The sequence below is a fragment of the Amphibalanus amphitrite genome, unplaced genomic scaffold (assembly GCF_019059575.1).
Source record: "Amphibalanus amphitrite isolate SeventyFive unplaced genomic scaffold, NRLGWU_Aamphi_draft 000120F_arrow, whole genome shotgun sequence".
Classification (NCBI taxonomy): Eukaryota; Metazoa; Arthropoda; class Thecostraca; order Balanomorpha; family Balanidae; genus Amphibalanus; species Amphibalanus amphitrite.
In genome coordinates this window covers 1,028,717-1,053,755 of record NW_024881615.1, presented here as the reverse complement: position 1 = coordinate 1,053,755, position 25,039 = coordinate 1,028,717, and the positions used below count along the sequence as shown (strand labels likewise).

At 49.7% G+C, this 25,039-nt stretch overlaps 2 protein-coding genes and 1 long non-coding RNA gene across 29 annotated transcripts in view; 1 reads left to right on the top strand and 2 right to left on the bottom strand.

Moving 5' to 3' along the window:
- The first annotated feature begins 1,366 nt into the window (after positions 1–1,366).
- LOC122381467 (endoplasmic reticulum chaperone BiP-like) lies at positions 1,367–10,130 on the top strand. 3 transcript variants are annotated; one of them, XM_043365682.1, is made up of 5 exons: positions 1,367–1,399; positions 2,928–3,247; positions 7,112–7,277; positions 7,549–7,780; positions 8,111–10,130. In XM_043365682.1, exons 3-5 carry the CDS (start codon positions 7,147–7,149, stop codon positions 9,713–9,715), a joined length of 1,968 nt encoding a protein of 655 aa, XP_043221617.1. In that variant the 5' UTR covers positions 1,367–1,399; positions 2,928–3,247; positions 7,112–7,146; the 3' UTR covers positions 9,716–10,130. The 3 variants fall into 3 exon arrangements, with proteins under 3 accessions (XP_043221617.1, XP_043221616.1, XP_043221618.1); XM_043365681.1 differs by lacking the exons at positions 1,367–1,399; positions 2,928–3,247 and adding an exon at positions 6,482–6,884; XM_043365683.1 differs by lacking the exons at positions 1,367–1,399; positions 2,928–3,247 and adding an exon at positions 6,732–6,799.
- On the bottom strand, positions 4,224–6,383 carry LOC122381468. 2 transcript variants are annotated; one of them, XR_006256532.1, is made up of 3 exons: positions 6,249–6,383; positions 5,505–5,737; positions 4,224–4,639 (listed from the first exon to the last, which is right to left on the bottom strand). It is a non-coding gene; the product is annotated as an uncharacterized LOC122381468 (long non-coding RNA). The 2 variants fall into 2 exon arrangements; XR_006256531.1 differs by having other exon boundaries at positions 5,505–6,383.
- A 221-nt stretch (positions 10,131–10,351) lies between the features above and the next one.
- LOC122381465 overlaps positions 10,352–25,039 on the bottom strand; it is a 44,143-nt gene continuing 29,455 nt past the window's right edge. For 7 of the 24 annotated variants that reach the window (XM_043365661.1, XM_043365663.1, XM_043365662.1 and 4 more), the window contains 18 exons: positions 24,671–24,781; positions 22,988–23,119; positions 22,586–22,765; positions 21,932–22,075; positions 21,387–21,578; positions 20,997–21,134; positions 20,315–20,533; positions 19,541–19,638; positions 19,243–19,327; positions 18,892–19,023; positions 18,575–18,757; positions 14,856–14,996; positions 14,098–14,115; positions 13,163–13,237; positions 12,730–12,837; positions 12,287–12,427; positions 11,880–12,062; positions 10,352–11,676 (listed from right to left, as the gene is read on the bottom strand). In XM_043365661.1, the coding sequence (XP_043221596.1) occupies positions 11,507–11,676; positions 11,880–12,062; positions 12,287–12,427; positions 12,730–12,837; positions 13,163–13,237; positions 14,098–14,115; positions 14,856–14,996; positions 18,575–18,757; positions 18,892–19,023; positions 19,243–19,327; positions 19,541–19,638; positions 20,315–20,533; positions 20,997–21,134; positions 21,387–21,578; positions 21,932–22,075; positions 22,586–22,765; positions 22,988–23,119; positions 24,671–24,781 (2,450 nt within the window). In that variant the 3' untranslated portion in view covers positions 10,352–11,506. Of the gene's footprint in view, positions 11,677–11,879; positions 12,063–12,286; positions 12,428–12,729; positions 12,838–13,162; positions 13,238–14,097; positions 14,116–14,855; positions 14,997–16,050; positions 16,192–18,574; positions 18,758–18,891; positions 19,024–19,242; positions 19,328–19,540; positions 19,639–20,314; positions 20,534–20,996; positions 21,135–21,386; positions 21,579–21,931; positions 22,076–22,585; positions 22,766–22,987; positions 23,120–24,670; positions 24,782–25,039 lie in introns of all 24 variants that reach the window. The other 17 variants (XM_043365677.1, XM_043365678.1, XM_043365674.1 and 14 more) reach the window with 10 other exon arrangements.

Here is a 25,039-nt window from a genome sequence, read left to right as displayed (position 1 = left end):
AAACCTTAAAATTTGTATGACCCATATCTCATGACCCCTGTGACCTAGAGACTAAAAATTCACGGGACGTAGTAGTGCCCATAGGTCAACTTGCATGCCAAATTTGAGCAAAATCGGAGAGGTCATGGTGAACATGCCTAGGTGATCTGTCATGGAATCACCCCATTTCCAATATTGACATGGACTTTTTGTTGCGACCATTATTTGAACGTTTGTACTTTGTTTTAATTATGCTGTCTTTGTTTATGGAATCACATTTTTGACCCGGATGGATTTATATCATCTCGGTTTATGTAACATGTATGTTATATTGAAATCTGATGGCCCTTTTGTGGACCCTCCTGCGCTGCGGCCAAGCTGCGGCTAGGGTTGGCGTTACCTACGTGTTCGTGTATGTCTGTGTGATGTACGTCAGCACAGCTGGCGGCTGTGCGTAGGCCACTGGCGTTTCGTATCACGTGATCACCCGCAGCCGTCGATGTCCTATACCACGTGTTCGGCCCGGGCTGTCGTGTGTTACATCAGCCCAGCTGCGTAACTACGGGCGGGAATTAACGCCATCGGCTTTGCGCTGTGTCCGGGCTGCCTGTCACTTCTCAGGGATTGCGTTTGTGGGGAGGGGAGCTAGTTCAATGACACTCATCTGTGAGCTACGTTTTTACACGTGTGAGAGTGTGAAGGGTGTGACGCACAAACAATGTACAAATACAAAGTGTTTCTGGAGCCTGACGGGCGTTTTGCGATATTATTGGCTAATGGTTCAGGTTGTCATATCCTCCCGAAGACGACCTGTACTGAATGAATGTTGGAAAATTTGCTCTCGAGTTGCAAGAACAACTGCAAAAATAAATTATACTATATAGCCGGTGTATAATTTGTCAGAGTATTGTTGCTCTATCACTTCGGAATAAGGAGCATGTGTCCCCTTTTCCCATGTCGAAAATTATACGGATTAATGATTATCCAGAGGAGTTTTGAACTAATGAGATTTTGGGGGGGGGGGGAGATGGCGTTAAGCCTTTAAAAACAGTTAAAACAAAATGAAACAAGAGGGGCTGCGGAAACATCAGCCGCGATGGAAAACGAACGTCGGGCATGCGGTCTGATTTCTGTGAGTAAGTGGCTGCTCTAACTCCTACTTTCTCGAGGTTTCCCGTGTGTTCGAAAGCGTTCAAGACCAACTGCCATTGCATCAGCCTCGTTTTGATGTCTTGTCTCGCCACCAATCACAGACGGCGTCGTCAGGTGAAGCATTGTTCAGCCAATGAGAGTATCAGAAGTGTCCTGACGTCATAGCTCACAGCCAATCAGACTTCGGGTAGTGTGCTTGAGGGTAATCGACGTCGAACATGTGCTAGAAAACGCGTGACGTTTGTTTACGTTAGGCTGCCGGCGAATTCTCTGGGGGTGTTCACGGGCACCGCACACTGCTGCGTGCGGTGTGTGCGGAGCGTCCAGCAGGCGTGGGGGTAGGGCAGGGGCGTCGCCACGGATTTTTGACTGGGGGGGACGGATTGGCTGACTAAAAACCCAAAAGCTAGTTACCGTACAATTTCAGGCCTATGCACTACTTATAACGCATACACAATACACATGTTCTCATGTTCTCGCGTGGAGGCGTTATTAGTCACACTCTTTTCTATCTGTGCATGAATTGGCGGCGCGAAGCGCCGCGAAAATTGGCAAAAACTCTTGGCAAAACAGTCCCAAAACGCATAAATTTTGCATCCCGAGTAATAACTTTGATACCAGGACAGTTAGGATCTGGTCACCAAGTCCAGCAGCCCTGCCTCTAAAAAATCGTGTGGTCCTCTGTCAACCATAGGTACAGCTTATTCCAAGAAGTTTGAAACTCTGTGCAGTGTAGCTGCAGGACCGGGGGTCGGAGTCGACTTCGGTCGTAGTCGACGGTTTTGGTCGGATACGGAGTTGGAGTCACCAAAGTCGTACCAGACTTCAACTCTGAAGTCAGAGTCAACGTCATCCCCGAGGATGGGTCGGATAAAAGCTGGAGATTCTGTTGGCTGTGGTGATTGAAGGCCGGGTCATGGTAAGACCAATGTAGGACCATACTGAGTATTACATCCTCCTGGGCTCTCTCAGACCAGGACGAGGTCCTCTCACCCTCAAGCATCAAGCGTTCAAAGGACATGGTGAGACCTTCTGCTGTCGGATGGCCTTGAACGGGAAGAGGGCCGTTTGAGAGTGAGCTGAAGGTCTTGACTATTACGAATATCCTACATAAAATGTGTGGTCTTTGCAAGCTTGAGACTTTGGGACAGATCTTCAGCCCTTGTTGAATATGGTCGCCTCTACAACTGGAGCTTTGGCTCCCTATCGAGGACCTGGGACGGACAGTCCAGAGCTGCACCTCGTAGGTAATGTTATCTTTTAAGTGCCCAAGAAATGTTCAAAGAGACAAAAGCATCACATCACATGTTTCACTCGATGCGGGCCGAGGGATGCCGTGATCGGAGATGGGGTGGGACTCCGAGCGATTTTTTAAAAGCCGGAGTCAGAGCTACCAAAATCAATACTCCGCAGCCCTGCAAGCAAGTGCAGTGTCAGCAATTCGCATGATTCAATTTGTATACGAGTAGGTATCCGCAATTTCATCCCAAAACGACAATACCAATTTCGTTGATCACTTTTTTAATCATTCATGAGGATATTTTGCGGGGGACGTCCCCCGGATTCCTCGACGGGGGGGACGCGTCCCCCCGTCCCCCCGGTTTCGACGCCCATGGGGTAGGGGATGGGTAGAAGGCTCTGACGTCACGGCTGCGTGCGGTGGACGGTCCGCTGTGGCCAGTCCCGACCGGCCACAGCGATCGCTGTGTGCGGTGACGGAAGGCTGACGTAGGGACGCAGTGGGCGGAGCTTGGAGGCTGTGTGCGGTCCGACCGCACACAGGGCCCGTGAAAGCCCTCTGGGCTGTATGGGAGTCGTGCATTAGTTAGATTGGTTTCGTCAATTGGTGTTCGAGTACAAGTATAAAGCCGGTCGTTGCTGTGTAGTGGCATTCAATCCGAGCCCCAGAGTCGACACAGTGAGTTCATCGTGGAGTGAAGCCTTTGCTTGCAAGCGGTTCAATTCAGCGGTGCTCTGCCACAAAGTTGAAGTCGACAGCTCTCAAGCTTGATCGTCCAAGTCAACCGGTGTTGTTCATTTATCTGAGGTTGAGAAGAGACATTTGGTATTCCTGCCTAGGGCAGTTTGCTGCAGCATTGACCAAGTTATAATCTGGGTAAGTGATTAGACAGTGTCATTTTGCACTTATTCATTGCAATTCAGTTGGGCAAACTACGGGGAGGTAATCAAGAACTTGATTAATCAAGTTCATGATTTTTTATGCCCATATTTGGTCATGTTTGCAGCCCGTCACGAAAACGGCCGAATCTCGATTCAGGGTCTACGGAGATGCACGAAAATTTTAAGACCGATAGAGAAGAAGTCACTCTACAAGTGTAATCTTTGAATGATTCAAGTTGAAAATCGTGAGGCGGTAGATTGCAACCAAAACGTAATCAACAACTTGATTACGAGGCGTCGTCCCGGGAGTCCGATGATCAACTTCTTGATTACGCAGCCAGCTGGCTAATCATGATCTTGATTTCGCATTCAGCTGGCTAATCACGATTTTGATCGCGCTGATCGTGCTACTGGCGAGCGTTGAACAATGCAGCTAATTAAAAGATACAATGATAATGGTGTATATAAGAGACAAAATCAATCAGTTTTGGTGGGATGGAATTTATGTTGCAGTTAATGTTTCTCATGAATGACTTGACCGAGCCTGTTCAAATTTTGTGTGTGGCTGGAACTTGGAAGCGGATTAGCTATAAGCTTTGGACGAATCGGGGATAAGATATATTTGCACACGCGCACCTTATTTCTGTATCTCCAGAACGGCGTCACCGATTGTTTTTCAATTTTGGTGGGTGGCTAGAGACTCAATAGCTGTAAGCTTTAGACGAGTTAGGGATGTGGCACACACATGTGAACTTGTGCACGAGCACACGTCTTCTCGCGCTTGCTCGCTCACATTGCCGAACACGGAGCTGAAAAAAGACCACCCCGAGCAAGAACACCGCTGTCCGCGATAAGCGGCCTGACCATAAGTCAGCTCAAATGATAAGCTGCATACGACCGTCGACCACATATATTGGACGAATAGCGTCACAACCCAGAGCCCGTGTAACCAAGCACAGATCAAAGATATATTTCAAGAAATGTGTATTTATAGTCCTGCCGGTGGAAGGCTCATAGAATTGGCAAACGCTTCCGACACCCCGCAGCGGCATGCTCTACGGGGATCTCACTCTACTTGCTTCACGGTCGCAATGGCCGCCGCTGATGGCGGCACATCGGCCTTCACCCCACCAAACACTTTGGTTCTCAGAAACTAATTCAGATTGACCATATTTTTAGGAGTTTTGATGTTAAAAATCCAAAATGCGGCCTGCCACAGCAGGAATGCTTGGTCTGGTGGCGCCGATACCACCTCCTGGGCCTCGACGAATACCGCGTCTTCCCCGCCCAGCTCTCCATTCACGATTATGGGATGGAAAGTTTTGCGGGCCTCCGTTGGCTTCCGTCGTCTCTTGGAGAATGCGCTGCAGGTTCTCCAGCTCATCCCCTGCAAAATGTTCATAACCAAATTATAGGTACACTTAACATTGCGTGGGAGAAAATGGAGGAGAAGAATATGAGAGAAGGAGGGAAAGAGTAAAGGAGAGAGAGAGAGAGAGAGAGAGAGAGAGAGAGAGAGAGAGAGAGAGAGAGAGAGAGAGAGGAGAGAGAGAGAGAGAGAGAGAGAGAGAGAGAGAGAGAGAGAGAGAGAGAGAGAGAGAGAGAGAGAGAGAGGGAGGGGAGGGGAGGGGAGGGGAGGGGAGGGGAGGGGAGGGGAGGGGAGGGGAGGGGAGAGAGGAGAGGAGACGAGGAGACGAGAGGAGAGGGAGTGAGGAAGGAAGCAAGGAAAGATGGAAGGAAGAAATGATGGAGGAGAGGTAGGCGGATGTAACAAGGCGAACAAGACAAGACATGGACCTGATGAGTTGGCGCAGGGCACTGATAGGTACTACATTTCGGCACATGATGTGAAAATAATGTACAATGCCTCAGACTCAGCAGTCTGGAAAATGTAGGTACAAATTACACATGCATTAGTGAAGAAGTTTCTGCATTTAGATTAGAATGAATTGTTTTGAAAACATTAGACAATGCCTGTATCTTGAAAAAGGATTAGATTGGGCTGTGTCAGGACAAAACTGGGGATGAGTCATGTGAGCTCGCAAAGTTCCAAAGTTGTGCCAGGCAACTTCATGAGATCACACTGAAGGAGCTCCAGCGAATTATTTTCAGCATGCCCAGCTTGAGTGTGCAAAATGTACACTGGACTGGACCACTGTAGTGTCTGAACGTGATGCATTAAACTGAACGTGACACACCAGCGACAAAACAAAACACTACAACCATCTATTGCAAAAACAATTCATACATACCTGCAGCTGTATGAATTCAGCAGCATCCTGGCCTGCTGTCTTGCATGAGCGATGCACATAATACAAATGTAGCTGTACTTAGTCCGCTTAATTCCAAAGAAGTTCATCATATCATTTTTTGATTGAGCGTTCCTCAACATAGGACGATAGGTACCATTATCACGAGCTTCCTGAGCAATACTGAGGTGACGGTGATGCCCACTGCTACAGCGAGGAGGTGGTACTTTGATGAGCTGTGGAAAAACACACATTTGCAGTCACCACTTCTATTATTGTTCTATGAATCCATGACAAAGCCACTTAGAATGCAAGTATGAATAACCTAGCATAAGCCCAAATTTAACTTTTCATTAAAAACTAAAAGATATATCCTATCGGTCCCTGCTTGCACAGACAATTGACTGAATAAATGATATGGCCACACTGCAAACTTTTGCACAACCTGCCAGGCCATAACATTTCTAGCTACTGTGGGCAGTTAAATGTGTCTCTCTAATCAACAATTGCCCCAAACAACAAAATAGGCCTATTATTTACTTTAAGATAAACTATAACCCTGTAAATAGCATTACATTTCGTAAATAATTAAAATATTATACCGCGGAAAGCATGCGCCATGATAGCCTACAAAATCATCATAAATTCTATCGCGATATTTCAACATTTATACCGACGCACATGAACGTTGAGGCTATTCAAATTTACAAACATGATCTAAATTATTTAAAAAATGCTAATTTTTACCTATAAGAACCAAATTACCAATAATTCGGCGTTAATTTCCGGCCTCACCAACACACCGACAACACACAAATGGCGGCGTGCTAACAGGCGACGGTGCCTTTTGGAAGAAATGTTTATTACGACCAATTTAAGACGTGTGTAAAATGAATGTTCAATTATTTATTTTTAAATTAGAAACGTAAAAATGTGGATAAAAGAATAATATCCGCCTAAAAAGGGCTTTAAGAAATATCACTTTTCTGAAAAAGTTAGGCTAGCAGTTTATCTTTCGCCATATGAGCTAAAGTACATATCCCACTGCTACCGGTCCATATCATTTCGGGAGAATAGAATATTGCGTTTCACCTGGTAAAAAATCGTGTCGATATGGACATTATAACAATCGAAACGAAACACTTGAATAGTTTGGTGCACGAAAAGTAATCAAAATCTTGATTACAACTCCTTATATGGTCATGCCACGCCCCATTTTCATGACGTCATAATCATGAACTTGATTAATCAAGTTCGTGATTACCTCCCCGTAGTTTGCCCAACTGAATTGGACATTGGTGATTAAAATGGCACTTTTTCAACGCCAACTCCATGCCTATTATTAAAGTACATTTATCACTTAAGATTTTGCAAAGTTTGGAGGTGAGCAATCTTGCGAGTATGTAATGTGTGGTGCTTACGTTTGCTCTATGTCCAGTTCAAAATTGTGGGATGGTGCCCCACAAGTGAGCTCAAAGTTGGCTCAAAGATTGCCCAATGTTCACAATGTTTCACCTCCTTTATTGCTATGAAACTCCGGCTCAAGGTATATCTCCGGCTTAAGGGTGTGCCCTTGCCAATAGCCATAACTTGGTTTGGTTTTATTTCAGTTGAAACTGTTGAAACCTAGCTGAAGAAGAGGTGAATGTCAAAACCAAGCATGAGGACTCTTCTGCTTCTGTGCCTTGTTGGTGCTGCTTTTGCAGCCCAGAAGTCTTCAGAAGCTGAAGATGTTGGGACAGTCATTGGCATTGATCTTGGAACAACCTATTCATGGTAAGTTAATTGCAATTTTCTTTTAAAAAGGTTAGAATTTATAGCAGGCATTAATTTTTGCGAGATGCTAGTACAAATTCAGTGGCTTTTATTGCTCATTTTAAAATTGAATTACAGTGATTTACCAAAGTAAATAAGTTAAATAGTTACAGGGTTGCAAGTTCTTCAGTTACAGATACTGTTCAGTTCAAGCGCTTCTAGAGATGTAACTATATTTTATAGTGAGACAATCATCACAACCTATTTCTAAATAGACACATCTTTCTTTCAGTGTTGGTGTATTCAAGAATGGGAGAGTGGAGATCATAGCAAATGACCAGGGCAACCGCATCACTCCATCCTATGTGGCGTTCACCAAGGAGGGTGAGCGTCTCATTGGTGATGCCGCAAAGAATCAGCTGACCAGTAATCCAGAGAACACCATCTTTGATGTGAAGAGGCTGATTGGAAGGGACTGGAATGACCAGAATGTTCAGAAGGATGTCAAACTTCTGCCATTCAAGGTATGTGCAACAATAAGTTCAATATTTCTATGGAGCTCATATGCTATACCATATTGTTTATTAACCAATGCAGGCTTATAAGCTCTGCTGTAAGCTGTATCATCTCTATTTTAACATAATAAGCAAAGAGCATCACTTCATTGTCCATTGGTTGGATGATTAAAAAAAAAAAATGTTTTGCCTCAGAGTAAAAGAAGTGGAGCAACAACAAGTCAAGTCATCTCATTGTACATCACCCAGTGCTTATCGGACTGATAATTATGCAGTGTGACAGTGTATGACAGTGTTTTCACATGTTCAGTGTGTGACACATTTCTGAATCATCCACAGGTGGTGGAGAAGAACGGCAAGTCGCACATCAAGGTGACGGCCGGCGGCGAGCAGAAGGTGTTCTCCCCGGAGGAGATCTCGGCCATGGTGCTCTCCAAGATGAAGGAGACGGCCGAGTCCTACCTGGGCAAGAAGGTGACGCACGCCGTGGTCACGGTGCCGGCCTACTTCAACGACGCTCAGCGCCAGGCCACCAAGGACGCCGGCGCGATCGCCGGTCTGACCGTGATGCGTATCATCAACGAGCCGACGGCGGCCGCCATCGCCTACGGCATGGACAAGGAGGGCAGCGAGAAGAACGTGCTGGTGTTCGACCTGGGCGGCGGCACGTTCGACGTCTCGCTGCTGACCATCGACAACGGCGTGTTCGAGGTGGTGGCCACCAACGGAGACACCCACCTCGGCGGAGAGGACTTCGACCAGCGCGTCATGGAACACTTCATCAAACTCTACAAGAAGAAGTTCAACAAGGACCTGCGCACCAGCAGTCGCGCGGTACAGCGACTGCGGCGTGAGGTGGAGAAGGCCAAACGCACGCTGAGCGCGCAGCACCAGGTGAAAATCGAGATCGAGAACCTGTTCGAGGGCCAGAGCTTCTCCGAGACGCTGACCCGTGCCAAGTTCGAGGAGCTCAACATGGACCTGTTCCGCGCCACCATGAAGCCGGTGCAGCAAGTGCTGAAGGACGCTGGACTGCAGAAGAAAGACATCGACGAGATTGTGCTGGTCGGAGGCTCAACCCGCATCCCTAAGATCCAGCAGCTGGTGAAGGAGTTCTTCAACGGCAAGGAGCCTAGCCGCGGCATCAACCCGGACGAGGCGGTGGCCTACGGCGCCGCTGTGCAGGCAGGCATCCTGAGCGGCGACAAGAGTACCGGCAACCTGGTGCTGCTCGACGTGAACCCGCTGACGCTCGGCATCGAGACGGTCGGCGGCGTCATGGCCAAGCTGATCCCGCGCAACACGGCCATCCCCACCAAGAAGTCGCAGATCTTCTCGACGGCAGCCGACAACCAGGACACAGTCACCATCCAGGTGTTCGAGGGCGAGCGGCCGATGACCAAGGACAACCACGAGCTGGGCCGGTTCGACCTGACCGGCATCCCGCCAGCCGCGCGCGGCGTGCCCAAGATCGAGGTGACGTTCGAGATTGACGCCAACGGCATCCTGCAGGTGTCGGCCGAGGACAAGGGCACCCAGACTAAGAAGCAGATCACCATCACTAATGACCAGCAGCGACTGACGCCAGAGGACATCGAGCGCATGATCGAGGAGTCGGAGCGCTTCGCCGAGGAGGACCGACTCGTCAAGGAGCGCGTGGAGGCCAGGAACGACCTCGAGGCCTACGTCTACAACCTGAAGAACCAGCTGAGCGACGAAAAGCTGGCCGGCAAGCTGTCCAGCGACGAGAAGACCGAGATCGAGACGGCCATCGAGGAGCAGCTCAAGTGGCTGGAAGACCACCAGGACGCCGAGACGGCCGAGTTCCGCGCCCAGAAGAAGGCGGTCGAGGACACCGTGCAGCCCATCATCGCCAAGCTGTACCAGGGCGCGGGCGGCGCGCCGCCCCCGGGCGGACCCGACTCGGACCGGGAGGAGCTGTAGACGTCCGCGGCGGCCGCCGCACACCGCCGAGTCTCGGCGTACTCATGTGATATGGACTGAAGGACTCGAGGACATGGTCAGTGAAGGAAATGGATGGAGTAGAGCTTTCAGAGTGTGGTCCACGGGAGGGGTTTCATTCGGGTATTGCACGATTGATGTAGAAAATAGTCTGTTAGATTTGCTGCATTATCAGCAGTGGCTTGATTGTGTTTAGGTTTACAGTCTTTCTTTGTGTTGCCGTGGGATTAAAGACATTATTTTATTGGATGCGTGCGTGTGCGCGTTGTATCGTTACGGCAGAGCGGTAATTTCGTTCAAGTTCGTCACTGGTTCCTAGAGTTACAGATAGAGGAAATATTTCGTGATACCTCCAGTTGCTGCGTGTTTTGTACAAATAAAGAAAATGAACTCAAAATAATATGTTTGATTGGCCTGACGAGACTCGAGGACGGTAGTCAACATGCTCGGGATTTCACTGCGCTTTGTGACGCGTCCATTCTACAGAAATATTACCACAACATTTCAATGAACAGACTTCTCGGTATATCTTAAACAAATACGACGAATGTCACGGTCGTCACGTCTTGACAAGTCATCCCGCGACGCGCACAGCGCAGTTTCAACTTAACCAGGGTGTGCCAAAACCATCGTGTATTCCTCCCCGTCTTTTGTTGACAAGTTACAAAGCACTTGCAATGGAACAAACAAATGAGCCAGCGTCGGGCACGGCTCGTTCAACAGGCGACGCCCACGTCGCGTCGGAGTCGCGTTGTGGGACGGAGGGGAAGAGAGACGGAGCGAGAGGGGCGCAGGTCAGGCGGGCGGCCCCTCCCGGCCCCTGACGCCGGGCGGCGCTGCCGCCGGCCGCCGGGAGCTCACACCGTGTCCTGAGGTCACCCTGAGGGGCGCGGCGGGGCCGGCGCCGGTCACTGGCGTCCCGGCACTGGCGGAGCGCCCGGCCGGCCGGCGGCGAGCGCCGAGGGGCGGCGGCCGGCGGGCGGACGGGTTCGGTCGCACTCCGGCCGCCGCGAGCAGCACACTACGGACGCGAGTTAGAGCTACGGCGCGGGGCAGCGGTCAGTCGGTTAAAAAATGTGTCGGACCAAGCGAAGCAGAGCGTGGCGTGGCGGTCCGGGGGCCGGTCAGACCGTGCACACGCTCACAAGCGCGGGCAACAACCGGAAACAAGAACAAAAAACGGCGAGCCGCAGACGGCTCCACACAGCTCACACACACGCACACACAATCGCACGCACGAAGATGACGACTCCATCGGAGATGATTGCACACTCACCTATGCGCCGCACACTCGGTCGCATGGGAACACACGCGCACACATACACGATCGACTAGGACGTTTTGTATCACATGAACAGTTAACTCTGAGAGCGTCTTTGGGCAATGGCTCCGTTCGACTGTCCATCTCCAATCGAAGCTGAAACAAGTCGTGTTGATGTCCACTGGAGCGCACTCATGATTCAGACGGATGCCTCAGATGTCGGAAAAGGCGGGACTCAATTGTCAATGTCGTCCAAATGGAAGACGGGGACGATAGTTGTGTTGGGCGCCTCACTGATATCGCAGAAGGCAGTATTGCGCCGACCACTCGGTCAGTGTCCAGCCGCGCCACGGCGTCTCACGATTGCCACTATGGGTCATAGTCCGGGACCGGCGGGCGGCCTGCCGAGTTTGGGACAGTTCAGTTCAGTGGTGGCCGGCCGCGGCTGTATCGGGGCTCATCCAACTACACGGCCCGCTCCGCTCACCGCTGTCAGACGACCGTGGAGCGTCTCACGCCGCCTTCTGCTGGTTGCCATGGAAACAGAACACCAGGAACGTGGTGTAGCCGACAAAGGCCACTGACACGGCGCCGATGGCGTACATGAACAGGTTGAGCTCCGGGTGCTTGTAGCGGTTCTTCTGCAGCCAGTCGAGTACCTCCGTCTCGTTCAGCAGGTCGCCTGCGGGAACATCGGTCGTTAACTGCCGCCCTTGGCCGGGTGATAATCGATAAATATTGACTGAAAAATAAGCAAATTAAGCATGGCCCCCTTTCCCTATCGTATCGTACATAGAGCCAATGCGCACATCATTGCCTCACATTTGTCATGGTAATTCCTTTTGGGAGGTATTTATAACGCATCTAGTTACTTTGCGAACTGACCTCTGTAGATGCTGGGGAAGCGCCTTCTGAAATACACCATGGCCGGCAGCTTGCTGATGCCGTACTTTTTGGCGTAGCGAGTGTCTCTGATCTTGACGAAGGTGATGTCGAGGTTGTCGGCCTCGTCGTCGATGGTCTCCAGCTCGGTGAGAACCTCGTCACAGCGCGGACAGTCGTTCTCATCTGAGAGCGATGAGAGTTAGTTATCAGAGACGAACGCACCGTCACTCGTCAGTCAGCAGTCCCGTACAACGGCGGCAAAATGGGCTATTTGTTCCACTGGTGGCAAATTTTCGGGAAATCGTCTTGGCAGCCCACACAACCTACAACTCGCACAGAACAATATTCGCTCTCGTCTAAAGTATCAACACATCATAAATGATGACAAGCTAAGTGGTGTAACGTACAGAAGTAGACGGCGACGAAGTCGTTCTCGTCGAGCAGTTTGTCCAGCATCTTGCGGTTGACCTCCTCGATTTCGTCTTTGATCTCCAACACGTCCTGAGAGGTCAGCCACGAGAGCACCTTCTCGTCGTCGGTCATGTCACCTGCGGGAAAATAAACAAACGTCAACATCGTAACTACCAACAACAAACACAGTACAACGTGACGACTGACGTCAGTAGACAAGAAACATGGTAAATATGACACTTGTGGGCAACAGACACGGTTATTATAATGCCTGAGTATGTACAACAGTCACAGTTGCCGGACGACCCCACATCGATGATTTATTGAAGAGCTCCAGAGTTGAACGAGCTAAAATTAGCGAAGCCACTAGCGGCCCAAGCAGCCACCCATAACTTCGTGTGCTGCTTATGTCCTCGCTTCTCTCATCAACCGCCCCTACCTTCATAGATGATGGGGATCCTCTTCCTGAAGTAGACGAGCGCCGGCGTGTGTAAGATGTGGTACTTCTGGGCTGCCTCCTCGTCACTGATCTTCACAAAGTCAATGCCTGGTGGGAACCGGGACAAAGAAGCTGGTCAGATGCACAGCACTCCGAGCGTCGTCGTTTAAGTACTCTGCAAACAATATTGCAAGCTAAGTAGAATCTTTGACTATGCAAGTTCCAGTAATGAACGCTCAAGACGTGTTCGCTTGATAAAACTTCCAATGATGCATGATCCCTCTCCTCTCCTGGTTAAATACCCTCGCAACATTGCCAGTGCTGTCTACGCCCGACCCTGGCGGCTGCAAGTTCACGACCCGTGATCCCGTGATCGCGTGACCGGCCTGTAGTGACCCAAAGCGTGGGTCTAGCAGCGCCCACCGTCACTCACCATACATGTCAGCCTCGTCGTCGATGTTCTCAAGCTCCTCCAGGATGGCTCCGCAGTCACTACACTCCTCGTCATCTGTCACCACGGGGCAGAGGTCAGGGTAGGGGTCAGGGCAGGTCACGGACAGAGGTGTCACCAAAGAGCCTGCAAACGCGGTAACGGGGGTTCAGAGCATTGACAAAAATGATTGTATCTATCAAGATCCGTCCAATGACCGGTCTTTGGGAAGATTCAGGTGATCTGTAAAGTAAATTCACAAACCCAAACCATGTCATCATCAGTCGACTGAGATGCGCAAAAAAAAATCACGAATGAATGGGAGCTTAGGTAGGTGAGATGATATTTTACGTTAGATTAGACTGGAATGGAAACTAAATCATCATTCACCAAGCTAACTCGAGTACGAAATGGTTTACCATGAAATAATTAAGTGGGTATTCACAATAAACAATAAACACAGTTATAAACCGCTAGTGAGGACACTGGCGAGAGGCGCCTGATAAGCGCATGATTTTGATAAGTTACTTCAGTCTACAAATATACATGTCGGAAACTAAGATATACCTAAACTCAACGTCATGCGAATGCGTTGATCTCATTAGTAGATAGTAGTACCGTACTTGGACCATCCGTCACTAACTAAACAAAACTACCGAGTACCAAATGGACGGGAGAGGGAGGGTGAGCGGACAGCGCCCGACATATAACACAGAGACGGTACGTTAATTCCTCCGAACTAAGCCATTCCCACTGACTGACTCGCGAACGATCAGAGTAACAGTAAAAGCAGGGCAGTGGCAAACACAAAGACAAGCATCTAACAGTGACTGTGCCCAGGCGTTGTACTGAAGCGCTTAGTGGCGGAGAGGTCGGGCCACAGGCACAGACCTACAGGGTGTGTCTGTGGGTCACGTGGGTCAGTGCGGTCAACTTACAGAGGTCCTTTCCGCCGGCTGCAATGCACAAATGTAGCGTTGTATAAGCATATAACGCTGGATCCTAGCAGCAAATAATCCGCTATCCATAAGCTGCTATCTAAAAGTTCACTGGCGCCCTTCATACACTATACAGCACACATACCTACATATGCATCAATCGAGCTTACACTATATGGCCTGCCAAAGCGATGGCAAACAGGCTTGAGGCTAATATCGGATTCGTTCGCGCCTAACTGCGGTAGTGATTGTAATGCAGCCCGAGTCGTAACTATTTGGCTTTCTGCTAAGCAACCGAAATCCGCTATTTGCTATTCCCCGTAGCCGCACGAAAAGCCCAATGACATACGAGAAGCACGCTACATGAAGTAGTCAGCCCCACAAATTGATATAGATCCCCGTACAAGAAACAACTATGCATACTACATAGTAAGTAGGCACTAAGCTCACTTTTGGTGACGTAATGGTGACGTTTTGCTAGCAAAACATGCCCGCCTATTCGGGAGCCTAGGAATGGTAGTCCAATACAAGGAAATTATACGCTATCAAAAATTACCAAAGGTTCCAACGCTGACGTCGACAATTCAGACGAAATAGCCATCCCCGGGAAAATTAGCCAGAAACTTATAAACTACATGCATCACATAAAAACAGCCGGCAATGCGCACACCTCTATCCCTGCCCTCCCCTATCCACCCGCCTGCACCACTCGCCGCCCGCGCCTCCTCCTACTCCCCAGTCCCCCGGAGACCACTCACAGAAGAAGACGGCCACGAACGGCGACTCGTCCAGCAGGCGCTCCAGCATGCGCGCGTTGATCTCCTCGATCTCGCCGACCAGCTCTCGGTTCTCGTCATCCAGCAGCCACTCGAGCACACCGGCGGCGTTCCGAGGGTCTCCTGCCGGTCGCCGGCAGCGGCCACATGCACACAGAGTCCGACCGAGCGCGGTCTCCCCACAGGGGAGGGCAAGGGAACCAGCCGCGGCCCCGCCGGACCACCCACCCGGGACCGCCGCCGTCCGCTGGATGGCACTGAACAGACACCGAACTCGTGCAGAATGGTCTGTGGTTTTTTGTTTGTTTTGTTGGGTTAGGCCCTTTCGGTCCAATGAGACCATTTCAGAGCCGGGAGGATGATAGGATATAGGGGGAGACATTGGTCTGGGCAGGCACCCTAGTGAGTCGCCGGGGCTAAGCCCGTCCAGAGGACAGGCCACCCAGCCCCAAGGCACTCACTGCACCCGGCTACGTGGTGCACTCCCTCAGGAGCAGCGGTGCCGCTCCAAGGGAGCAGCCCGCATGAGATAAAGTTGCCTGTCCAGCCCGGAGGAGGGTTGCGGCGTGGAGAAGGATTTCAGTATCCTGAGGATAGAAGCACGGAACGGTGGACTGTGGTTTGACGGACAGATGTAATGAGAAAGTGGTTAGAAAGTGTATCGAATATCGATATTATTTAGTAAATATCCGTGCGAGCCCGGTGACTGACAGTGCCTTTCATGGACCAGTTGACGTTCACCGGGGGAGAAGGGAAGTGCGGCCCACACACACTAGGTGGCAGGCCTGTCGATAACTAGGCCAATGTTTAGTCACAGATGAGTAAATTCGTCTCAGACGAAAGGGCAGTAGTCTATGTCAAGTCCGACTTCACTGCCACCTAGTGGAGAGCGCCGCAGACTCGGGTCCGGCTGAGCTCGACTGGTGAGGTCCAGAGTTCAGGTCAGGTCAGGTCAGGTCGGAGCGGGTGTTAGACCGGCTAAGGTGCGGATAGAGAGCACAGAGAGAGCACGCCGTAGGGTGAGAGGGCGGGAGCGGCGCACGGTGGGTCCGGAGGTGTGCGCCGACCGGCCCCGTTCGCGGTCCGGCCGGTGCAGCGGGTCGCCAGGGTCACCAGTCACCAGCAGAGGACGCCACCACAGCACGACACCGACGCGCCACGGCTGCGGCGCACTCACAAAACAGCGCGCACAGAAACGGCGACACCTCCATCAGACGCTCGAGCATGGCCCGGTTAACGGTCTCAATCTCTCCGAACAGCTCTCGGCTGTCCTCGTCAAAGAGCCACTCCATCAGCTGGTCGGCCGAGCGGAGGTCGCCTGCGGGCCGGGCGGCGCCAGCGGTCACCACAGGCACGAGCTCACCGACCCGTCCGGGACAACCCGGCACCAGCCGCCGGTAGTACCTGCAGCACCCTGTATAATCTGCAGCATATGGCGATCGGAATTTAGCTGGTGTGACATTCGTAGTGTCTTCTCGCTATGTCCGTGCGAAGTTTTCGGACACAAATGCATGGATAATAAAAGAATCATCAACAATGCAATGAATTAAAAATGTGTGTGTGCATGTTGATGTCTGAGCAAGCATCATAAAAGATTTACATTGGCGAATGTGCGTAGCATACACTATTCTAAACGAGCAAGCAATGCAGCCGATATGATGTTCTCTTCAAAATTATTTAAGGAAACGTTTCAAAGCAAAACTGATACTATTTACAGCGATATTTATGCGATACTATTACAGCGATACTGTTTATTTACAGCGATATTCAAATGAACATTATGTATCTGTAATAAAAGGTATGCTGGAAAGCTCGTATGCGAATGCAAATTAGTGTCAACTGTTGCATTAGTTAATCTCAAAATTACAATAATTAAAAATAAAATGAATACGTCGCCAAAGAATAACTTTAAATGCGTACCGTCGCTGATATATTAACCTTTACCTAGGTATATGGGCTTATATTTCCGACTATGTAAGACATACGGGATAAGCTTATTAATCATCAAGAGTTTGAAATAAAAGTGAAACATATCATAGCGAGTATCCACGCCACATGATTATGCGACAAAACTTTATCAATAAAACCTAATACTTTATTCCTATCTTAGATTTGAAGCATCTAATGGTACCCAGCAACACTTAACTATCACCTTATCGAACTGAATAATATGAAAGTAGTTCACTCAGCCCAAGCTCAGCCGAAAGAAAGCTCTACGTGGCAATAACATCAAGAGGCGAACAGCACCAAACATCATACTTTAAATTTCGCCTAACAGCACAGACGTGAATCATGTATTTCGAGCATAACTTAAAATCGTCACTTATGCCAGCATGCTTATGATGCAATACCAAAAAATGCAAACAAAACAAGCGAATGCAAATCTCAACTGAGTGGTTAACGCATGCAACAAACCAAAGCAAACCGAGGAGGTTGAATTAATCGAAAGTAAGTGTAAAAAGAAATAAACAGGCAGAGTTATGTGCGATTTAAAAGACCAAAACGCAAGCGAAACTTGCTTTGGGACGGCAAGCATAGCGCATGTATGTTCCTAATGTCTTGGCATTTGCATGAGGAAGCCGATGCCGACCAGACCAGCAGGCAGCAGCCGACATCCTAGAAAGATGGTGCAGCTTCCCACCAATATGGTGAAGGGAAAAGAAGTCTTCAAATCCCTCTGCAGCAGCTGGAACGGACTCCAAAGCTGGTGCGATCTCTAAGAGTAAGGATGCCCTCCGAAAGACGCAGTGAGAGAACAAAATAGTGTTGAAACAGCTAAGCCAGGTAACCGCAGTAAAGAGGAAGGAAGGCATCAGAATGCGGTAAGAAGGCCACCTGTTACAAAACTAGTTTATTCAAAATTGCGACACGTTTTATGAAAACCACACATCGAATAATGCAATTATTGTCTCCGCAAAAATGTCAGAAGCTTTACTCGAGCATATTAAGGCGAAAGGGCCCCAAACATAATGCGTCATTCTGCATGTCAGCTAAGGAGCCTCAATGGAAATAAAAATGGAGACCAGCAAAACACTTTTCCATTCGGTAAACAAGCTATAATTGCAGCCTGCGAAAAAAAGTAGCCGGCAGCGACAGACGACTGAAGTCATAACTCTGTTGATGAAATCGATGGTCCAACAGCATCCTTTCTGTTTAAGCTGAGAGCCGAGAATCGACGACGAAATGGCAGCTGGAAAGACGAGCCAACAACGTACAGCAACTGTATGTCGACGATACAACCAAAAGTAGAACGAGATCACGGCGGCGCCCAGTGCTGATGAAACAGGACGACACAGGAAAGAAGTGGACGCACGAAAGGAAAGAAGCGGACATGAGGAGAACAGAACATTACAAAGAAAAACAAAACAGTAAAGCTATTCACTAAAAACGAACAGAAAGAGATCAATTTTAATTGAGTCATAAAACATTATTAAACGTTCATTGACGAAAAATATCAAGTTATCACAAAAAAGAGCGTAAAACATTAGTACATTAGCACAAAAGACATCAAGACGTACAAAACATCACGTACATCCCTTGAGTAATGAATATGACGTCTCATACACTACACTCTACACTATGATTGAACTTCAGTAAATCATTGTTCCTTAATAAAATGCAAATACTTCACCGCGACGGCATTGAATGACCCTTCAAGACACGTGTGTTCCGAGTTCATCATGCTAGCCCCGGCGGCTCACCCTCGTAGATGAGCGGGTTTCCGTTCCGGAAATAGACTAGCGCCGGCAGAGTCTTGATGCCGTAGCGCTTGGCCAGCTGCGGGTCCTGGATCTTGACCATGTGGATGCCGTAGAGGTCGCACTCGTCGTCAATCGTCTCCAGCTCAGACAGCGCCACGTCGCACGCCTTGCAGTTCGGCTTGTCTGAGGAGCAGTAAAGAAAGTGGAAACGTAACAAACTATGTAAATATACGGGTAGAAGGGTAGAATATCGATTCTTGGCAGTGAACACCATCGAATCAAAGCGCAAACTATCTACCTGACTTTACAGTACTTACAGAAGAAGACGGCGAGGTACTGGGTGTCCTCCAACATCTGCTCCAGCACGCCCCGGTTCACGGTCTCGATCCTGTCCTCGGTCTTCTGCAGGACCAGCCACTGGAGCACGTCCTCCTCGGCTCGGAGGTCGCCTGTCGGACAGGGTCGGAGAGGTTAAAGACGGGACAGACCTCGGTCGGGGTGGGGTCACGGTGAGGCGAGAGTCATGTAATGTGGTAGGCGGTGCCTAGGTAGAACCGCATAAGAATTAAATCCGTTGAAGCCAGCTCAACTTGGAAGGCTTTAATGGATGTCACATTTCTATATGGATCTTTAATAGCATAGAACTGTAGAGGCAGGCTTCAGCTTACCTTCGAAGACGCTAGGCGTTTGTTTCTCGAAGTAGATAAGTGCGGGGAACTCTGTCACGCCGAACGAGTTGGCCATCTCCATATCCTGGAAAGGCACACAGTCGAGAGTTTAGCCATAAACATCCACAGAACAGGGGAAGATACCTATCAACGCATTTGAATATTTAATTAGGTATATGATCGGATGCTTTCTAACCGGAAACCCAGGAGCAGCACCCACCACGACAAAAGGCTAAAGCGCCATAAAGCTAAAGAACGTCATTCGTTCGGTCCATTTCTGCAGACTATGACCACTCACCTGTGTCTTGACGAACTTGATGCCGTGCCGGTCGGTGTCGTCGTCAATATTCTCCAGCTCCTGCAGAATGATGGCGCAGTCGGCGCACGAGTCGTTGTCTGCGGGGAACGGACCGTCAGTGAGGTGAATGTATGTACAGCGGAGTACGGCCGGAGCAGTGGGGGCTGGTCTGGTGAGGCGGTGTCTCGAGGAACAGGCGCAAAGACTGGGGTTACATAAAGGCACACATATTGACATGAAAACGTCTCAGATATACACAAAACACTTTTTGATAGAGATCGATCGATTGTAAAATGAAATATAATGGTTGTGTGTATCAGTGTACTGAAGTCTTCAACAATTTACAGAAAAATATACCAAAAGAAAGTGCATGAGCTCAAATCATTTCTGAAGAAGTACGGAGATGTAAAGCAATTCACAAAATAAAGTGGGTGTTGCAAGAGGTGTGTATATCGGTAGCAAAAATAATCAGCGAAAAATATGCAAATGAGAATGTAAAATGGACTGAAAATAGAGCAGAAAAGAGAGTATTGGTATGGCGAGAAAAAAAAAAAAACTTCGTAGCATACAGGGATGAGGGGCGAATAAGCAGCTACGCCAGGCAAACACCTGAAATACCTGAAATAACGACAGGTCAACCGAATCGAACCACGCGCAGGATTACACTGCAATTCACGCGGTACCGCCCAGGAAAGGCAACGCAAAGTCAACTGAGTGGGTGGCATCAGGTGCAACTGAGGCTGGGTCAGACTCGGGTGAGGCGTGCTCATCTACCGTCAGCCTCTTCAGCGGCCGCTTCAGCTGGCTCTTCATCATCGTCTACCGGCTCACAGTCCGGAGTTTCCTCATCATCGTCATCGTTTTGGTCGTCATCTGGCCCGGCGGCCGGCGCCGCCTTACGGTCGAGTTTGGCAGGAGCGGGGGATTTGTACAGAGCCGCTAGATATTTGTCCAGCTGCTGCATGTCACAGCCGTCGCAGACTGAAGCGTTCCCTAAAAGGCGCATGCACTGTAAGCTAGACAATGGACTGAAAGCTTGAACACCCACAGTCAAACGTACTAGCAGGCAGCTAGTGTCGCGCGGGGAAACATGGAGTTGCGAGCATGAATGACCGACACACAAAGGCGACACAAAATCAGTACCATTCACATATATACATATGCATATACAAGCATGTAAGTACTTTGCCCTGTTCTGTCCCACCTGAGTGTTGAAAGTGGTAGATAATCGAGGAAGAGCAAAATCGAGGATTAGTGGGTGGATCTGTTTCGTGATGTTCCGTTGTTTTATTTTACGATGTAAGCCATTTACAATTACTATTTACAATTACAATTACCATTTACAGTTCTAAGAATGATCAAACTTCGATGCACACATTTCGTTAGTCCTGCCGCCTGAAAAAATGTGATGGCGCTCTAAATCAACCCTCTCTGCTCGCTAGTCCCAGCAACTCACAAAAGTAGACGGCGATGGCGTCTGAGATGTCGATCTGTTTCTGCAGCTCCTGGCCGGAGAGCTCTTCGATCACCTCCGAGCCGGGGTTCTTCTCGACCAGCAGCCACTCCAGGATCCGCTCCTCGTTCTTCAGGTCACCTGTAGATGCGGCAAGAGACGGGAGAGATCAGTGATCAGATAGCGACCGATCGCAAGCTAAGCCACGACTGTTTCAGTTTAAAACATCCATCCGTTTTCGTTAAAATCGTATCAACACTGATAATTAATGTCATCTTACCGTTAAGTAATGAGGTATGTCTCTTTTTCTAAGAAGCACGGATAACTTAACCATGATTCAGTGAAGCCCAAAGATAACTTAGCCGAGCAATCGAAGCTGGGCACTATATTTACCGGCGTAGATGACTGGGTCAGCCTCGTCGCCGCGGAAGAGCACCACGGCAGGCAGCGCGAACACGCCGTATTGCCGCGCCAGCTCCATGTCGTCGATCTTGACGAAGTCGATGCCGGCCGCGCCCGCCTCGTCGTCAATGTGCTCCAGCTCCTGCAGTACCTTCTCACACTGCTTACAATTCTTCTCGGTGTCTGACGGGTGAAACAATGACCGGATGCGTAATCGTCAAGTACGGGAGGGGCACTGACGCAGCACAGCGAATTACACAGGATACTTCAGCAGGAGAAACGCACGACAGCTTTGGCTGTTTCACTTCATTATCTAATTTTGCAGTGCGAAACTATTATAATGGTTCGTTTACCATTCAATTTAATTCCGATTTTACTACTCCGTTATAATATAGAAAATGAAGATGGACTGATATCACATATCAACATACGTTGAGCAGGAATCCTGATAGGCTATAAAAAACACCATTAGGCAAAATATAGGAGTAACTTTGAGTTGCGGCTGCGCACAGTCCATCCCTGCCCTCGGGCCTTACAGAAGAACACGGCGAAATAGTGGTCGGTTCGCTCCACCAGGCGGGCGAACATTTTGCGGTTGATCTTCTCGATCGCGTCGGTGAGCTCCATATTATCGGGGTTCGTTAGCCAGTCGAGAATTTCCTCCTCGTCGTAAAGATCACCTGCAAAGTGTGGCGGGGTACGAGTGTGGTTTACAAAACCCAGTTGTACAACGTTTAAGAAGAGAACGTACCACATAACGGTGAGAGCCTATGTTTCGCGGACAAGCGCACAATTTATTCCTGGCAAGAAGTTATGTAGAATACTTCGTTGCCAATTTCACCTCTTGACGCGAGAACTGTGCGACAATTTTATCAGTACCTAACTATGCAACAGGGAATGTGAAACGTACGTACAGCTCAACGTCGCGTTGCTTTTACCAATATGATGTCACTAAATTAAACACTAAATTCAATGCCACTGTAACTGAATGAAGTCAGACAAAGGCTCCGTTTGTTGAATTCTCACGAAATGTGTTGAAAAACGGATATTATGAAATAACGTCAACAAATGATAATGATAGGCGATAAGGCTGCACATGCCCGATCCCACGCAGCCACACGGAAGCAGATGCCCATACACTGGCGTCAGTGTCATGTGAGCGCCGAGCGTCTGCAGGCAGCAGCACCTACCGTCAAACTTGATGTGCTTTCCCTTCCTGAAGTAGGCCAGGCCGGGCGGGTCGCGGAAGCCGTACTTCTTGGCCATCAGTTTGTCGTTGATTTTCACGAACCGGATTCCGTACTCGGCTGCCTCGTCATCAATCATTTCCATGTATTTGAGCACACTGGAACTCTCAGAGTTATCTACGTCTGCAATTAAGTGAGAATACAACATCAGTTCTACTGTATTTTGCTCCATGAACACTGCAAATAATGAAATAAAAGAGCATCCCAAATAGAGTTCTGAGAAGATACAATAACTTAACTTTAGTTTAAGATTGTAACAACAATAATCATTTTAGCTTGCAATTGAAGAGCTGACAAGGTTCACACTCAACATATACTTCAAGTCAAGTGAGGTGGTCAACTCACAAAAATAGACGGCTAAATAGTCCTCGCTGTCGATCAGGGACAAGAGGGTAGGGCGATCAATCTCTTCAATGGAGTCGTCATCTTTCACTTTGATGGCCCAGTCTAGGACCGAATTTTCGTCCGTGAGTTCGCCTACCGGAGCAGCGGGGGGACTTATCAGGGGTGTCGGGGGGGGGGGGGGGGGGGGGAGGGGCACGTGCAGGGCGGCACGTGACCAGCTGGGCCCTCCCACGGGAGTCGGCGGCGCGCGTCAGCTCCCACTGATAGCCGTAGGGAAGTCGCACAACGGTGTCGTGCGACTCGGGCAGACACAGGCGAGCCGCGCAGACATAGTCGGATCCATGGCCTCGAAAGCTGCTTTATATAGTCACCACAACAGCAGATGTTCGCTCGAAACACAATAGTCTAAATGGCAAAAGTTGTTTTTAAATGACACTTATTTAAAGCAGCAGAATGATATACTCATTATTTTCTTACATTAGGGTAAATTGCTGCTATGTTTCAAGTAATTCTTTTACAATGATCCTCGCTTTAATGTGTACAAGGGTAAAAAGAAAGAAAAGTCACAGCAAGAGAGGGCATGAAATAAAGAAGGGTAACAATGTGGGAAAGGGCTGGGGTAAAACGTGCTATGATAATAAATTTGCAGAATAAAATACTGCGTTCAAACCTGAAATAGAATTAAGAAGGAGCACTGCATCCACCTGGTCTTGGGAGGAAAAGGATTCATATTTAGCCATCTAGAGTGACTAGACCTCGACAGGATATATTCTGCAGGGGATACCAAGGAAATAGAACACGTCACGCAAACGAATATCAGCTGAGGTAACGGGACTCACTGGCTATTGAAACAAATGAGTATCGCAGCAGGTTAGAACAAACGAATACGACGGACAACGATGAGAAGAGACGCGGACAAGGTGTTAGGCCATCCTCAAAGACTGCAGCTAGAGCACCCAGCCTATACTGGCCAGGTCTCGAAAATTTGCCTAGAAAATCTGCGCATCCGGTCCAAAAATATCCCAGCCACCAACTGGACCAAAAGTGCGCACCGAGAGTCGAGCGCGCCAATTAGTTTGCCTTGAACCAGACGCTGGTCGCTCAGACCAGCGGCGACCCGTCTGCGCTTCCAAAGACCAATCCAAAAGGTGGCCGCCCTCGTTCGCAAGGCGACCATCACGCCACAACGAGAGATAGAACAGAAAGACCTCGTCTGACCGCATGCAGGAAAGCACTGCCGCGCCCTGGCTCCTCACTGCGCTCGAGGCACACACCTACACCCACAACAGGCCAAAGCGAGACAAAAGTGCACGGGAAAAAATAGCAGGGACGAGAGTAATAGACAGAACGAAGAAGATAAGTGAGTGTGTGAGTTCCAAGAGAAGATAGAGCACAACGACAGAGAGCGAGGGTGAGCGGAGTGAGCGGCGGGCTGACTGGGGGACGCCGGCCGCCGCCGCCGCCGTGCGCGCGCGCTGGCGCTGAGCCAGCCCGGTGCGGCGCGGCCGGCCGCCAGACGACACTGCACACCATGTACGCACGAGGGCGGCGGCGGCGGCGGCGGCGGCGGCGGCGCTCAGAGGCGGCGCAGCAGAGTCCAGCAGACCACGGCACAGAAGGCATGCACGCGGCCCGGAGTCGGCGGAGCACTAACACTGTTCGGTCGGCCTGACCCCTGCTTGCCTTGCCGTCTGTCCGGCGGCGGGCAGCATTGGTAAGCGTTGCCGCCGTCCACCTTCATCGAGAAACACTGCTCCTTCGAGAAGGGCGCTGTGGCTGTGGTGTCGGAGTCGCCTGCAGGCACACACACCGCCCGGTCAGCGGTCTCCGGCGCCGGGCCAGGCGCGGCCACACCAACGGCGAGACTGAGACGAGCAGCTCGTGCCACCACAGGACTCTAGCGAGTCCTTGAGGCCTAGTGAAGCAGCCAAATGCCGAAAACGACACAGCCCGAGGCGAGTTACAACCGAGGATTGAGCCACCAGCGGGCCAGAGTGAGCATCGGCAGTGCTTTCCCACAATTTATCTCGACGTTAATGTTCTCTGGTTCGC